The sequence below is a fragment of the Rhinopithecus roxellana genome, chromosome 4 (assembly GCF_007565055.1).
Source record: "Rhinopithecus roxellana isolate Shanxi Qingling chromosome 4, ASM756505v1, whole genome shotgun sequence".
NCBI classification, from domain to species: domain Eukaryota; kingdom Metazoa; phylum Chordata; class Mammalia; order Primates; family Cercopithecidae; genus Rhinopithecus; species Rhinopithecus roxellana.
Genome location: NC_044552.1, coordinates 46,541,964 through 46,557,510, shown reverse-complemented (window position 1 = coordinate 46,557,510; position 15,547 = coordinate 46,541,964). Strand labels below are relative to the sequence as shown.

Sequence of the window (15,547 nt, the reverse complement as noted above, 5' to 3'; positions counted from 1 at the left end):
AAAATTATGCATAAGACTCTAGTGACTCAAGACAACATAATCAATAGTTCCAAAAATTACAGCAAGAATGTGTGCTAAGAAAAGGCCATAGGATGGTTTCATGCCCTTTTCCTCCTGGCAGGTTCACTTATATATGTGACCCTGATGCTGAGCTTGAGTTTCTGTTAGTACTTATGATAACTGCTCTTCACAGGACCTGCTTCTAATGATTTTGGCATGCTAAATTCTGGGCACTGGTGAGTAATAATGAGGTCACTTTGTAGTTTAGCAGACTCTCACTTTGTTTCTTTTAATATGTAAATTAGAGGTCCAAGTTCTTGCAGGTAAGAAACACCTGCCACTAAAAAGAAGGTGAAAATGTTCTCCTGAAGCAATGTTGTATCTGGCTGTCATTAAAAAGCCAAAAATTAACGGATGATGGTGAGATTGTGGAGAAAAGGGAATCCTTACACACTGCTGGCGAGAATGCAAATTAGTTCAGCCCCTGAGGAAATCCCCAGTTTGGAGATTTCTCAAACTAAAATAGAATTACCATTCCACCCAGGAATCCCGCAACTAGGTATATACCCAAAGGAAAATAAATTGTTCTACCAAAAAGACACCTGCGCTTTTATGTTTATCACAGCACTATTCACAATAGAAGACATGAAATCAACCCGGATACCCATCAAAGGTGGATTAAAGAAAATGTGGCACATATACACCAAGGAATACTACACAGCCATATAAAGAACAAAAATCATGTCCTTTGCAGCAGCATGGATGCAGCTGGAGGTTATTATCCTAAATGAATTAACACAGGAACAGAAAATCAAATACTGCATGTTCTCACTTATAAGTAGGAACTAAACATTGGGTACACATGGACATAAACATGGGAATAATAGACACTGAGGACCTAGAGCCAGGAGAGAGGGAGAAGAAGAAGGGTTGGAAAACTACCTATTGGGTACTTTGTTCACTACTTGGATGATGGGATCATTAAAAGCCCTAACAGCTTCACACAATGTAACTGTGTAACAAACCTGCATGTGTAATAAAATAAGTTTAAAAATTAAAAATTTTTAAATGCCATATCCTTATGCTGATTTCTGTGCACATGTACATGGCTCTTTTGCCTCATTTAGGTCAAGAAGATGTTCCTTTTTGAATACAAATCTCTCTCTAAAGGGTACTTTTTAACCATTCTCACTTTATTGTTCAAGTTGACCTTGCATAATGAAGTTTTTGTGGCTTTGAAAATAGGAGTAGTAGGCCAGGCATGGTGGCTCACGCCTGCAATCCCAGCACTTTGGGAGGCTGAGGTGGGTGGATCACCTGAGGTCAGGAGTTCGAGACCAGCCTAGCCAACATGTAACATGGTGAAACCCTGTCTCTATGAAAAATACAAAAATTAGCTGGGCATGGTGGAGGGCACTTGTAACCCAGCTACTCAGGAGGCTGAAGCAGGAGAATGGCTTGAACCTGGGAGGCAGAGGTTGCAGTGAACCAAGATCACACCACTGCTCTCCACTTGGGTGACAGAGTGAGACTCCATCTCAAAAAAAAAAAAAGAAAAAAAAAAGAAAAAGAGAGAAAGAAAAGAAAATAGGAGTAATATTTAGTCGTTTTTTTTTTTCATTGTAGGAAAGACTTTATTCTAAGGAAGACCATGCACTGTCCATCTCAGCAAACAGATGTTTACACCATAGTGTCTGAATAGATTTGGGCATAAGTACTTTAAAAAATATAATAAAGTCACTAGACCCTGGGCGGGCCTGGAATAGAAGACAAAGTTATAAAAGAGGTTCTGAGAACTGGGCTGGAACTGGATAAAGGTGTGCCTGCTTTACAGTTTTTCTTGAGTTCAATCATTTAACATCGTGCCTCTGAAAGTAACTTACTGCTGTCTTTGGTAGAAATGCATATTGGTATATTGCCAGTGCCACAGATGGGATGTCTGGACTAATTTGGATGGTTGCAAACTGCCACTTACCCACCTTCAGACTTGTCTTGACTTTCTGGCCTTTCCCCACACTGAATGAATGGAGTGGGAGGGAAGAGCCTAGACAGAAACGTATGTTTTATATTTACTTCTTCCTACCTCCTTTTTTTTTTTTTTTTTTTGAGATGGAGTCTCACTCTGTCGCCCAGGCTGGAGTGCAGTGGCACAGTCTCGGCTCATTGCAACCTCTGCCTCCCGGATTCAAGAGATTCTCCTGCTTCAGCCTTCTGAGTAGCTGGGATTACAGGCATGCGCCACCACACCCAGCTATTTTTTGTATTATTAGTAGAGATGGGGTTTCACCATGTTGGCCAGGCTGGTCTCGAACTCTTGACCTCAGATGATCCACCTGCGTCGGCCTCCCAAAGTATTGGGATTACAGGAGTGAACCACCGCGCCCGGCCTTCCTACCTCTTTTCGTATCGAATACTTAGAGGTTTTCCTTTGAGCCATGGATATGAAGACCTAGTAAGTATTTGCTAAAAAGTATCTCCAAGTAAATACAGTCTCTGTACAGTATTTCTTGAATTTGTAAATTTGAAAACCAGAGAGGACAATTTGTTTGATAAATACATGGATAGTTTGAAAGCTTAGTAAGATCCAAGTTTCATTTATTTTTATTTTTTCTTGTTTCCAGTAGAGTTGGAAGGGTCCAAATTTTAGACATATGTGTACAAAGGCAGTAAATAAATTGGAAAGAAGACGGAAGTTAATGCTTTTAGCTTTTCTCTTTTAGAGAGATTAGCTTTCCATTATTTTAACAGAATAGCTTACCAAAATGTTCTTTCCCTATTTTGTGATGAACATACTGAAATCTTGTATCTAATTAAATTCATTTCCTACCTAAAAGTTTTCACAAAAAAGATTGACTATAGTTCATGTTTGTGACTAAAGACACAAGTTGTTTATAAAAGGTTTGCTGGAAATTTTAATGTCCTTGTTTTCATCAGTGAAATTAATGATGACTTGAAAGTTTTTCTTCTTTCTTGAAAGTTTTCGTTGAAATGCTATTTGTTTTCCTGGTTATTGATTACTTGTGGACAGATAGCAGTTGTGAAGACATAAACTACTGATTGTTAAAAATTTCAGCATTCTCTTTTCAAAAGAAATTGGCAAACTGATTCTAAAATTTATATGGAAATACAAGGACGTAGAATAGCCAAAATAATCTTGAAAATGAACACAGTAGGACTTACATATCTTTGAAAGTTACTCTAAAGCTATTGTAATCAAGACAGTGTGTCATTGGCTAAAGGACAGACATGTAGATCAATGGGATCCAATTGGATCTGATCTAGTCAGAGTCCAAAAATAGAACTACACATATGTGGTCAAATTTGATGAGGATGTCAAAGTGATTTAATGGGAAAAAGAAAGTGTCTTCAACATATGGTGTTGGAAAGGTGCTTTTCCACATGCAGAATAAAAGAACTTTGATTCCTACCTTACACCATAGACAAAAATTAACTTGAGATGAATCAGGACCTAGACTTAAAAGCTAAAGCATTACAGTTTCTAAAGGACAACATAAAAATATCTTTCCAATTTATCTTAGGACACAGCACTACCATTAAAAAGTTGATAAATTGGACTTCATCAGAAATAACACCTGCTCATCAGAAGATAACATCAAGTAGATAAGCCTTTGTTACAGTTATATTTGACAAAGGGCTTGTGTCCAGAATATATAAATAAGGGAGTAATTAAAAGAAGGCAAGCAACATTTAAATATTTTAAATCAACATTTGAATAATTAAAAGAAGGCAATCAAAATTTTAAGATTTGAACAGACATTTCATAAAATAAGGAATATCACTAGTCAAAAAGCACATGAAAAAGTGCTCATCATCATTAGTCATCAGGGAAATGCAAAGTGAGATACCACTGCTTACCCACTAGAATGGCTAAAATTAACAAGATTTATAAAATGTTGGGGAGAATGTGGAACTCTCAGTGATTGCTGGTGGAGGTATAAAATAGTACAACTACTCTGGAAAATTTTGGACAGCAATTCCACTTCTATGTATTTATCCCAGAGAAATGAAAATGTATACCTACAAAAGCTATATGTAAGAATGTTCATGGCCACTTGATTGAGAATAGCCAAAAACTGTAGAAGCCCAGTGTGTATGGTAGGAAAAAACCAATTTTCTCCTACTATACACTCAACACAGAGAGTATACTGACGAGATGTGTGGATTTTTCCCACACTGACCAATTCTCTGACACTAGCCGGATAGCCTATATTCAGTTCACTTCTGACACTAACTAGAACTCGTGCAGATCTCTCATGGATTAAGAGCTCAGTCCCACAAGACTGTGCCCTACTTCATATACCAATTGCAAGCAGCAGGTTCCCAGGTTACCACAACTTCTGACCAGTTTGGCCACAAGTGGGAGGTTACCACAGCCCCCTTCTCAGGTTCAGTAATGTGCGAGAGCAGCTCACAGAACTCAGGGAAATGTTTACATTTATCAGTTTATTGTAAAGGATGTTTTAAGGGATACTGGTGAACAGCCAAAGAAGCACTCTAGGTAAGATATGTGGGAAGCGGCATGGACCTTCCATGCCCTCTCTGGGTGTTCCACCCTCCCATCACCTCCATGTCTTTGGCATCCCAGATGCTTTCCAAACCCTATAGTTTAGGGATTTTTTTTTTAAGTTCTAGGGTACATGTGCACAATGTACAGGTTTGTTACATATGTATACATGTGCCATGTTGGTGTGCTGCACCCATTAACTCATCATTTACATTAGATATATCTCCTAATGCTATCCCTCCCCCTCCCCCCACCCCACGACAGGCCCCAGTGTGTGATGTTCCCCACCCTGTGTCCACCTGTTCTCATTGTGCAATTCCCACCTATGAGTGAGAACATGTGGTGTTTGGTTTTCTGTCCTTGTGATAGTTTGCTGAGAATGATGGTTTCCAGCTTCATGCATATCCCGACAAAGGACATGAACTCATCCTTTATGGCTGCATGGTATTCCATGGTGTATATGTGCCACATTTTCTTAATACAGTCTATCACTGATGGACATTTGAGTTGGTTCCAAGTCTTTGCTATTGTGAATAGTGACGCAGTAAACATATGTGTGCATGTGTCTTTATAGCAGCATGATTTATAATCCTTTGGGTATATACTCAGTAATGGGATTGCTGGGTCAGATGGTATTTCTAGTTCTAGATCCTTGAGGAATCGCCACACTGTCTTCCACAACAGTTGAACTAGTTTACGGTCAGTTTAGGGATTTTTACGGAGGTTTCATCACATAGGCTGAGCACGTATTAACTCATTTTCCAGCCCCCTCCTTTTCCTGGAGGATGGGATAGTGCGGTTGAGAGTTCCAGGCTTCTAATTATGGCTTGGTCTTTCTGGTGACCAGACCCATCCAGGAGCCCACCAAGAGTCACCTCATTAGAACAAAAGACACTCTTATCAATACCCAGGAAGTTCCAAGGGATTGGCAACTCTGTCAGAAACTTGGGCCACAGACCAAATATTAGAATGGAAGATACAGCTAGCATCCCTCTTGCTCAGGAAATTACAAGAGTTTTGGGAACTCTCTGTGAGGAACCAGGAGCAGGGATCAAATACACATTTCTTATTGTATCACAATATCACATCTCCAGGTGTCCATCAGCAAGAGCCTAGACAAGCGATCTGGTATAGCCATACAGTAGAACACTACTCGGCAATAAAAAAGAACAAACTGCTAATACATGTAATGGCAAGGATAAATCTCAGAAGCATTAAAGGACATGAAAGAAGCCAGACACAAATACTTTATACTGTATGATTCCATTGATACAAAGTTATAGAATAGCTAAAACTAATCTGTGGTGACAAAAATCAGATCAGTAGTTGCTTCTGGTTGTGGAGGGAGGGGAATGTTGACTGAGAAGAAGCAAGAGGGAATTCTACAGGTTGATGGAAGTGTTCTCTCTTCTGGTAGGGGTGTGGGTTGTATAGGTGTAGTCACTTGCCCAAACTGATCATCCTATAGACTTAAGATGTGTGCATTTCACTATATTTCAGTTATAACCTCAAATTTAAAGATCTCACACAAAAAAATAGCAAGAGATTTTCCTATCTCTTATTCTGACTCTCTTTCTGATTCTCTTAAAGTATTGGACAGCCCAGTCCCACTATACTGAGCCAGTTTTTGAAAGAAAATAAAATTTATTACTTTTACTATCTTTTAACGTATCCACTGTACTCTATAGAGGGCATCGTTTAAACTTTTTCAGTCTTTGTTGTTGTTGTTCCAGTGAAGAAGAAAAGCTATCCAGAAGAACAAAGTAGCACAACAGTATAAACTTGCAATGATTTGGCAAGGTTTTGAAGTTATTTAATCTTGATAAGTTAAAATCCCTTGAAGCATATTTATACATTCATCTTTCCAGCCAGCTACCACTTATTTGCTCTTTCATTCAAGTGAAGGTTATTGAGCACCTCCTATGAGTAGATGTTTTATCAGATACCGAGTGGGCATGCTATGATGAGTACACAACCAAGTCCCTGCCCTTAACAGCATTCCTAGTTTAGAAGTGATAAATACAAAAATAAATTCCATTGCAACAAGAAAGGTACAGCACTGTACAAACTGCTGCTGTGCATTCTTCTGAGGAAGCAACGTCTTCTGCCTTGGGTGCTTGGGAAGATTCCACAGAGGAAGTGACATTTGAGCCAGGTTGTATGAATAGTTAGAGTTGTGGATAGGAGCTGGAAGAAGGGGGACATTTTAAGATGACTAGAAATGTAATTGAATAGTTCAGTGAGTCTTTTATCCTCCCTAAACCTTTAGGTAAAGGTTCAGTTAATATCTACTGAAGTAGAAGTCTTTTGCAGTAGCACAGTCAGTGTTTAAACTAGGACACCAAAATATTTTCCTTTTCCCCCCTCACCAATAGCAGCTAATATTTATTGAGAATAAAGGATGTGACAGGTACTCTGCTTAATGTTTTAATTTAATTTAATCTTCATAGCAATTTAATGCATTAATATTACTGTCCCTATAGATTAGGAAAATTGAGGATTGAAGTAACACCCTTTATAAGTGGACAGGCCGGGGATCCTTTCCCAGGTTTCTCTGCCCCCAAAGCCTGGGATCTTTAAAAAGCCTACTCTATGTGTGTTGCTCTTAGTATGAGCCCAGAGAAAGTAAGCAAAGGGCAACTCTGAAGTGTCTTGCGGTCACTTAAAACGGGAGATTTACCTGCTTTCCAAAATACGGCCTGCCCACCTTTTGTATTTAAGTTTTAGTTCATTGCCAATATGTATAATTATTTATAAATTCAAAATAATCTGTTTTTTTATTCCTATCTACATGACACTTTTTGGTGTTATGCTTAGTAATTTCATGTATGAAAAATTGCCAAGTAATCATTCTGTAAGCTTTCTAGAGTATCCATTTTATAAGTTAAAGAATCATGGCAGTAAAAACTATAAGCTCTTTCACTCTAATTATTAGACTGAGAACCTTGAAGATTTTGCCCTTTGAAAATGACTTGTTATTTGGGCAATCTGGCTTCTCACTATTTAACAAGTGTTGCTTAAAGTATCAGGTAGGAACATTTGACGTGCTCCACAGCCACTCACAGCTTCTGATCATTCTGTTTGTGACAGCCTTGAGAGATCACTGAGTGGTAGTTTAAGATTGTGCTCCAGTATAAAAGTGGCAAGGTTTGTCTTTTAAACAAACATGTATTTTTTTCAGAGTAGAAGATAAATTTTTTACTAAATCAGTCATTTGCCATACATTTTAGAAACTTGGTTTTAGGTCTGTAGTTTTTGCCCAAATGACCACTTAACATGGGACACCTACCCTAACCCCTACCTCTTTCCCAGGAAAGTTAGATTTGTGTCCAAGATTCCACCAGTATTGAATATTACCTCTTGCCAGATATCTTGTCAAAGGTCCATTGTCTGCTTTTGGTTGACCAATGGGGTATGGGTTGTTATGCCAGATGAGTGTCACGTAGTAGTGGAATTAGAAAATCATCAACCAAGGGCCTGGCATAGTGGCTCACATCTGCAATCCCAGGGCTTTAGGAGGCCAAGGTGGGAGGATTGCTTGAGGCCAGGAGTTTGAGACCAGCCTGGGCAACATAGCAGGACCCTGTCTGGTGACACACACCTATAGTCCTAGTCACCCAGGAGGCTGAGTTGGGAAGATCACTTGAGCCCAGGAGTTTGAGGTTACAGTGAGCTATGATCATGGCATTGCACTCCAGTCAGGGCAACAGAGCAATATTCTATCTCTAAAAAAAAATTAAAAATTAAATTTAAAAAGTCACCAACCATCAGGCATTGGAAAACATTTAATGGAAGCAGAATAATGGGATGATTGCCTTCCTAATGCTGTAGTAGACAAAGGAGTACTTCACATTTTTTCCTTCATGCATGCTGGTACTGAGGTGGGTGCAAAGATCCAATAGACAGATCTTACCTCAAAGAGTTTATGGTCCTGGAGGAACTAATCATCTATGTGAATATGTGATTAATAGAAAGTAGCATGATAATGTGTCGTAAAAGAAGTAAAGTGCCATAAAAATCAAATATGAAGATAAATCTTCTAGAAAAGCATAGGTATAAGTATAGGTAAAATGCTATTGAAATATGTAGGAAGAAGAGATTACTTCTGATTTTAGACCTCAAAACGAAGTGACATTTAAAATGGAGTCTGAGAGAAGTTATGTCCTAAAAAGATTTAACTGGAAGCTACTATTTTTAAATATCTTATTTCTTATTACTAAGAAAGTGTATTATGGAAAGAACATGGGCTTTGGAATCAGACTTTTCTGTACATGTCTACCATTTAATAACTGTTGTACATCACATTGCTTCATTCTTTGAACTTCGGTTTTCTCAAGTACAGCATCATAGAGGAGTTGTGATGATCTAAATGATTAAATGGGATCACACTTGTAAAAGCTCCTAGCAAAATGCCTGGCACCTGTTCACTTTTCATTATATGCTGGTTCCTTTTGTTCTCCTGTCTGACCCAATTCAACATCCCTTCTGTCCCATTAGCTTGTTTTATGAACATGGAGGCAAGGATTCTGGGTAGGAGGCAGTTGTAGTACTTCATTCATTAAGCATTTGTTGACTATTTTGTATAGTGGCAATCCAGAGGAAGGGATGATGATGAGGATGATGATGATGATGATATTTTGAGACAGGATCTCACTATGTTGCCCAGGCTGAAGTACAGTGGCACAATCATGGTTCACTGCAGCCTCAACCCTACAGCCCAATCGATAATTCTCCCTCAGGCTCCTGAGTAGCTGAGACCACAGGTGCATGCCCCCACATCCAGCTAATTTTTAATTTTTTTTGTAGCGATGGGGTCTCACTATGTTGCCCAGGCTGGTCTTGAACTCCTGGGCTCATGCAATCCTCTTGTCTTAGCCTCCTAAAGTGCTGGGATTACAGGCATGAGCCACTGCACCTGGCCTAGGATTAACTATTTTAATAGGCATTTAGGAAGTAGAATGGGTAGATATGGGAACTCAGGGAGAATTAGGGGAAGGTGGATAGAAAAGAGGCTAAACTGGTTTTCTTCTAGTATAATCTTTGGAATCAAGCTAAGAAGGGCAAATCAATTATTCTTCTCAGGAAAAGATTTTCTTTATCTTTAAACATATAGATAACATTAGCTGTCTTCTACCTGAGAAATTTGTTTTCTATAAGTTTTGTACCTTTTCTTAAAAAATAAATTATTTGTATCATAAAGGATCTAAATAATATATATGGCATGAATGTACATCTGCCCATGAATGCTGAATTTATTCTAGAAAATATCACTTTGCACTCTTTGATTTTAGCTTGCTTTGCTGATCTCACTAGTATAATCATTGGCTGACTTTGTCTCTTTTTCCATTTTCTCCCAATCAGTTTGATAAAGGTTACTCTTACAACATCCGTCATAGCTTTGGAAAGGAAGGCAAGAGGACAGACTATACACCTTTCAGTTGCTTGAAGATTATTCTATCCAATCCACCAAGCCAAGGGGATTATCATGGTAAGTGCCTCCACTGGATATGTTCACCAAGTACAGAAATCCAAGAGCTCTGTTGGAAACCCTGAAACAATGTAGTGGCTTTTTGCATTACTGTCAGGAGCTAGCTTGTAGCTTATGTCAGTCATCACTGTCAAGCTAGAGCTCCATTACTTTTAGAGCAATTTGTCTTATTACTGAATTAGGTCAGGCAAGAGAAATTCATTCAGCTCTAGGTCTGCTTGGTGCAGAGATGAGTTCAATTCCTGGATATCCTTGTTAACTTTCTGTCTCGTTGATCTGCCTAATGTTGACAGTGGAGTGTTGAAGTCTCCCATTATTATTGTATGGGAGTCTAAGTCTCTTTGTAAGTCTCTAAGGACTTGCTTTGTGAATCTGGGTGCTCCTGTATTGGGTGCATATATATTTAGGATAGTTAGCTCTTCCTGTTAAATTGATCCCTTTACCATTATGTAATGGCCTTCTTTGTCTCTTTTGATCTTTGCTGGTTTAAAGTCTGTTTTATCAGAGACTAGTATTGCAACCCCTGCTTTTTTTTGTTCTCCATTTGCTTGGTAGATCTTCCTCCATTCCTTTATTTTGAGCCTATGTATGTCTCTGCATGTGAGATGGGCCTCCTGAATACAGCAGACTGGTGGGTCTTGACTCTTTATCCAGTTTGCCAGTCTGTGTCTTTTAATTGGAGCATTTAGTCCATTAACATTTAAGGTTAATATTGTTATGTGTGAACTTGATCCTGCCATTATGATATTAACTGGTTATTTTGCTCGTTAGTTGATCCAGTTTCTTCCTAGCCTCGATGGTCTTTACATTTTGGCATGTTTTTGCGATGGCTGGTACTGGTTGTTCCTTTCCATGTTTAGGGCTTCCTTCAGGGTCTCTTGTAAGGCAGGCCTGGTGGTGACAAAATCTCTAAGCATTTGCTTATCTGTAAAGGATTTTATTTCTCCTTCACTTATGAAACTTAGTTTGGCTGGATATGAAATTCTGGGTTTAAAATTCTTTTCTTTAAGAACGTTGAATATTGGCCCCCACTCTCTTCTGGCTTGTAGAGTTTCTGCCAAGAGATCTGCTGTTAGTCTGATGGGCTTCCCTTTGTGAGTAACCCGACCTTTCTCTCTGGCTGCCCTTAAGATTTTTTCCTTCATTTCAACTTTTTTGAATCTGGCAATTATGTGTCTTGGAGTTGCTCTTCTCGAGGAGTATCTTTGTGGCGTTCTCTGTATTTTCTGAATTTGAATGTTGGCCTGCCCTACTAGGTTGGGGAAGTTCTCCTGGATGATATCCTGAAGAGTGTTTTCCAAGTTGGTTCCATTTTCCCCCTCACTTTCAGGCACCCCAATCAGACGTAGATTTGGTCTTTTTACATAATCCCATACTTCTTGCAGGCTTTGTTCATTTCTTTTTCTTCTTTTTTCTTTTGGTTTCTCTTCTCGTTTCGTTTCATTCATTTGATCCTCAATCGCTGATACTCTTTCTTTCAGTTGATCGAGTCGGTTACTGAAGCTTGTGCATCTGTCACGTATTTCTCGTGTCATGGTTTTCATGTCTGTCATTTCGTTTATGACCTTCTCTGCATTAATTATTCTAGCTGTCAATTCTTCCACTCTTTTTTCAAGATTTTTCGTTTCTTTGCGCTGGGTACGTAATTCCTCCTTTAGCTCTGAGAAGTTTGATGGACTGAAGCCTTCTTCTCTCATCTCGTCAAAGTCATTCTCTGACCAGCTTTGATCCGTTGCTGGCGATGAGCTGTGCTCCTTTGCAGGGGGAGATGCGCTCTTATTTTTTGAATTTCCAGCTTTTCTGCCCTGCTTTTTCCCCATCTTTGTGGTTTTATCTGCCTCTGGTCCTTGATGATGGTGACGTACTGATGGGGTTTTGGTATAGGTGTCCTTCCTGTTTGATAGTTTTCCTTCTAACAGTCAGGACCCTCAGCTGCAGGTCTGCTGGAGATTGCTTGAGGTCCACTCCAGACCCTGTTTGCCTGGGTATCAGCAGCAGAGGCTGCAGAAGATAGAATATTACTGAACAGCGAGTGTACCTTTCTGATTCTTACTTTGGAAGCTTCCTCTCAGGGGTGCACTCCACCCTGTGAGGTGTGGGGTGTCAGACTGCCCCTAGTGGGGGATGTCTCCCAATTAGGCTACTCAGGGGTCAGGGACCCACTTGAGCAGGCAGTCTGTCCCTTCTCAGATCTCACCCTCCGTGTCGGGATATCCACTGCTCTCTTCAAAGCTGTCAGACAGAGTTGTTTGTGTCTGCAGAGGTTTCTGCTGCTTTTTTTGTTGTTGTTGTTTAGCTGTGCCCTGTCCCCAGAGGTGGAGTCTACAGAGACAGGCAGGTTTCCTTGAGCTGCTGTGAGCTCCACCCAGTTCGAGCTTCCCAGCGGCTTTGTTTACCTACTTAAGCCTCAGCAATGGCGGGCGCCCCTCCCCCACCCTCGCTGCTGCCTTGAGGTTAGATCGCGGACTGCTGTGCTAGCAATGAGGGAGGCTCTGTGGCCGTGGGACCTTCCCGGCCAGGTGTAGGATATAATCTCCTGGTGTGCCCGTTTGCTTAAAGCGCAGTATTGGGGTGGGACTTACCCGATTTTCCAGTTGTTGTGTGTCTCAGTTCCCCTGGCTAGGAAAAGGGATTCCCTTACCCCTTGCGCTTCCCAGGTGAGGCGATGCCTTGCCCTACTTCAGCTCTCGCTGGTCGGGCTGCAGCAGCTGACCAGCACCGATAGTCCGGCACTCCCTAGTGAGATGACCCCAGTACCTCAGTTGAAAATGCAGAAATCACCGGTCTTCTGTGTCATTCGCACTGGGAGTTGGAGATTGGAGCTGTTCCTATTCAGCCATCTTGCTCCGCCCCCGCTTCTGTTCTTTTCTCTCTTTTTTCGCCTTTTGGGATTTCAGTTACACATTCGTTCTACCTTTTATAGTTGTCCCACAGTTCTTGGGTATTGTGTGTGTGTTTTTTTTTTTTTTTTTGTCTTTTTCCTCTTTGCTTTTTAGTTTCAGAAGTTTCTATTTGTCCTATCCACAAGATCCAAGGATTTTCCCCAGTCATGTCCAGTCTACTGATGAACCCATTGAAGACATTCTTCATTTCTGTTACAGTGTTTTTGATCGCTAGCATTTCTTTTTTATTCTTAGAATTTTCATCTCTCTGCTAGCTGGTTATTCTAACACATTTATTGAATGGGGAGTCCTTTCTCTATTGCCTATTTTTATTGACTTTGTTGAAGGTCAGATAGTTGTAGGTATGCTGTCTTATTTCTGATTCTCTATTCTGGTTCATTAGTCTATGTGTCTGTTTTCATACCAGTACCATGCTGTTTTGGTTATAATAGCCTTATAGTATAGTTTGGAGTTAGGTAGAGTGATACTTCTGGCTTTTTTGAGACAGAGTCTCATTCTGTCGCCCAGGCTGGAGTGCAGTGGCGCGATCTCGGCTCACTGCAAGGTCCGCCTCCCGGGTTCACGCCACTCTCCTGCCTCAGCCTCCCGTGTAGCTGGGACTACAGGCGCCCTCCACCACGCCTGGCTAATTTTTTGTATTTTTAGTAGAGATGCGGTTTCACTGTGGTCTCGATCTCCTGACCTCATGATCTGCCCGCCTCAGCCTCCCAAAGTGCTGGGATTACAGGCGTGAGCCACTGCACTCGGCCTGATGCCTCTGGCTTTGTTTCTTTTGCTTAGGATTGCTTTTGTCATTTAGGCTCTTTTTTCGTTCCATATGAATTTTAGAATAGTTGTTTTCTTATTCTATGAAAAATGACATTGGTAGTTTGATAGGAATAGCATTGAATCTGTACATTACTTAGGGTGGTATGGCCATTTTAATGATACTGATTCTTCCAGTCCATGAGCATGGAATGTTTTTCTGTTTGTGTTGTCTCTGATTTCATTCAGCAGCGTTTTGTAGTTCTCCTTGTAGAGATCTTTCACTTCCTCGCTTAGATGTATTCCTAAATATTTTATTTATTTATTTTTTGGTGGCTACTGTAAACGGAATTGTGTTTTTGATTTGGCTCTCAGCTTGAACATTGTTGGTATATAGAAATGCTACTGATTTTTATGACCGGATGTGGTGGATCATCCCTGTAATCCTAGCACTTTGGGAGGCCAACACAGGTAGATCACTTGAGGTCAGGAGTTCAAGACCAGCCTGGCCAACATGGTGAAACCTCATTTCTACTAAAATTAAAAAGTAAAACAAAAAGTAGTCAGGCATGGTGGCGTGCGCCTGTAATTCCAGCTACTCAGGAAAAAGAGGTTGCATTTAGCTGAGATGGCACCACTGTACCGCGTGACGGAGTGAGATTGTCTCAAAAAAAAAAAGAAATGCTACTGATTTTTGTATATTAATTTTGTATCCTGAAACTTTGCTGAAGTCATTTATTAATTCTAGGAGCCTTTTGGTGCATTCTTTAGGGTTTTCTAGGTATAGAATCATATCATCAGTAAACAAAGGTAGTTTGACTTCTTTTCCTATTTGGATGTCTTTTATTTCTTTCTTTTGCCTGATTGCTCTGGGTAGGACTCCCAGTAGTATTTTGAGTAAGAGTGGTGAGAGTGGGCATCCTTGTCTTGTTCCCATTCTCAAGGGGAATGGTTTGAGCTTTGGCACATTCGGTAGTGATGTTGGCTGTGGGTTTCTCTTAGATAGTTCTTATTATTTTGAGGTATATTCCTTTGGTGTCTAGTTTTTTGAGGGTTTTTATCATGAAGGGATATTGGATGTTTTATTTTGTATTTATTTATTTTTTTTTGAGACAGAGTCTCGCTCTGTCGCCCAGGCTGGAGTGCAGTGGCACAACCTCGGCTCACTGCAAGCTCTGCCTCCCGGGTTCAAGTGATTCTCCTGCCTCAGCCTCCCAAGTAGCTGGGACTACAGGGGTCTGCTGCCACGCCCAGTTAATTTTTTATATTTTTAGTAGAGACAGGGTTTCACCATGTTAGCCAGGATGGTCTCGATTTCCTGACCTTGTGATCCGCCCACCTCGGCCTTCCAAAGTGCTGGGATTACAGGCGTGAGCCACCGCACCTGGCTGGGATATTGGATTTTATTGAAAGCTTTTCCATTCTATTGAGAAAATACAGTTTTTGTTTTTAATTCTGTGTATGTGGTGAATCACTTTTATTGATTTGCATATGTTGAGTCACACTCGCATCCCAGAAATAAAGCCTATTTGATCATGGTGAATTAGCTTTTTGATGTGCTGCTGGATTCAGTTTGCTAGTATTTTGTTGAGAATTTTTGATTCTATGGTCATCAGAGATATTGGCCAGAAGTTTTCTTTTTTTCATTGTGTCTCAGCCAGATTTTGGTATCAGGGTGATGCTGGCTTCATAAATTGAGTTAATGTGGGGGAGTCCCCCCTCCTCAGTTTTTGGAATAATTTTAGTAGGATTGGTACCAATTCTTCTTTGTACACGTAGTAGAATTTGGCTGTGAATCTACCTGGTCCAGGGCTGTTTCTGGTTTATAGGTTTTTTATTCCTGATTCAGTTTCAGACCTCATTATTGGTCTGTTCAGATTTTCACTT

The 15,547-nt window shown here is 40.2% G+C and overlaps 1 protein-coding gene across 2 annotated transcripts in view; it reads left to right on the top strand.

Annotated features, from left to right (window-relative positions):
* PRIM2 (DNA primase subunit 2) overlaps positions 1-15,547 on the top strand; it is a 324,570-nt gene that overhangs the window by 261,135 nt on the left and 47,888 nt on the right. For both annotated transcript variants that reach the window (XM_030928221.1, XM_030928220.1), the window contains exon 11: positions 9,887-10,013. In XM_030928221.1, coding sequence (XP_030784081.1) covers positions 9,887-10,013 — 127 coding nt within the window. The remainder of the gene's footprint in view (positions 1-9,886; positions 10,014-15,547) is intronic.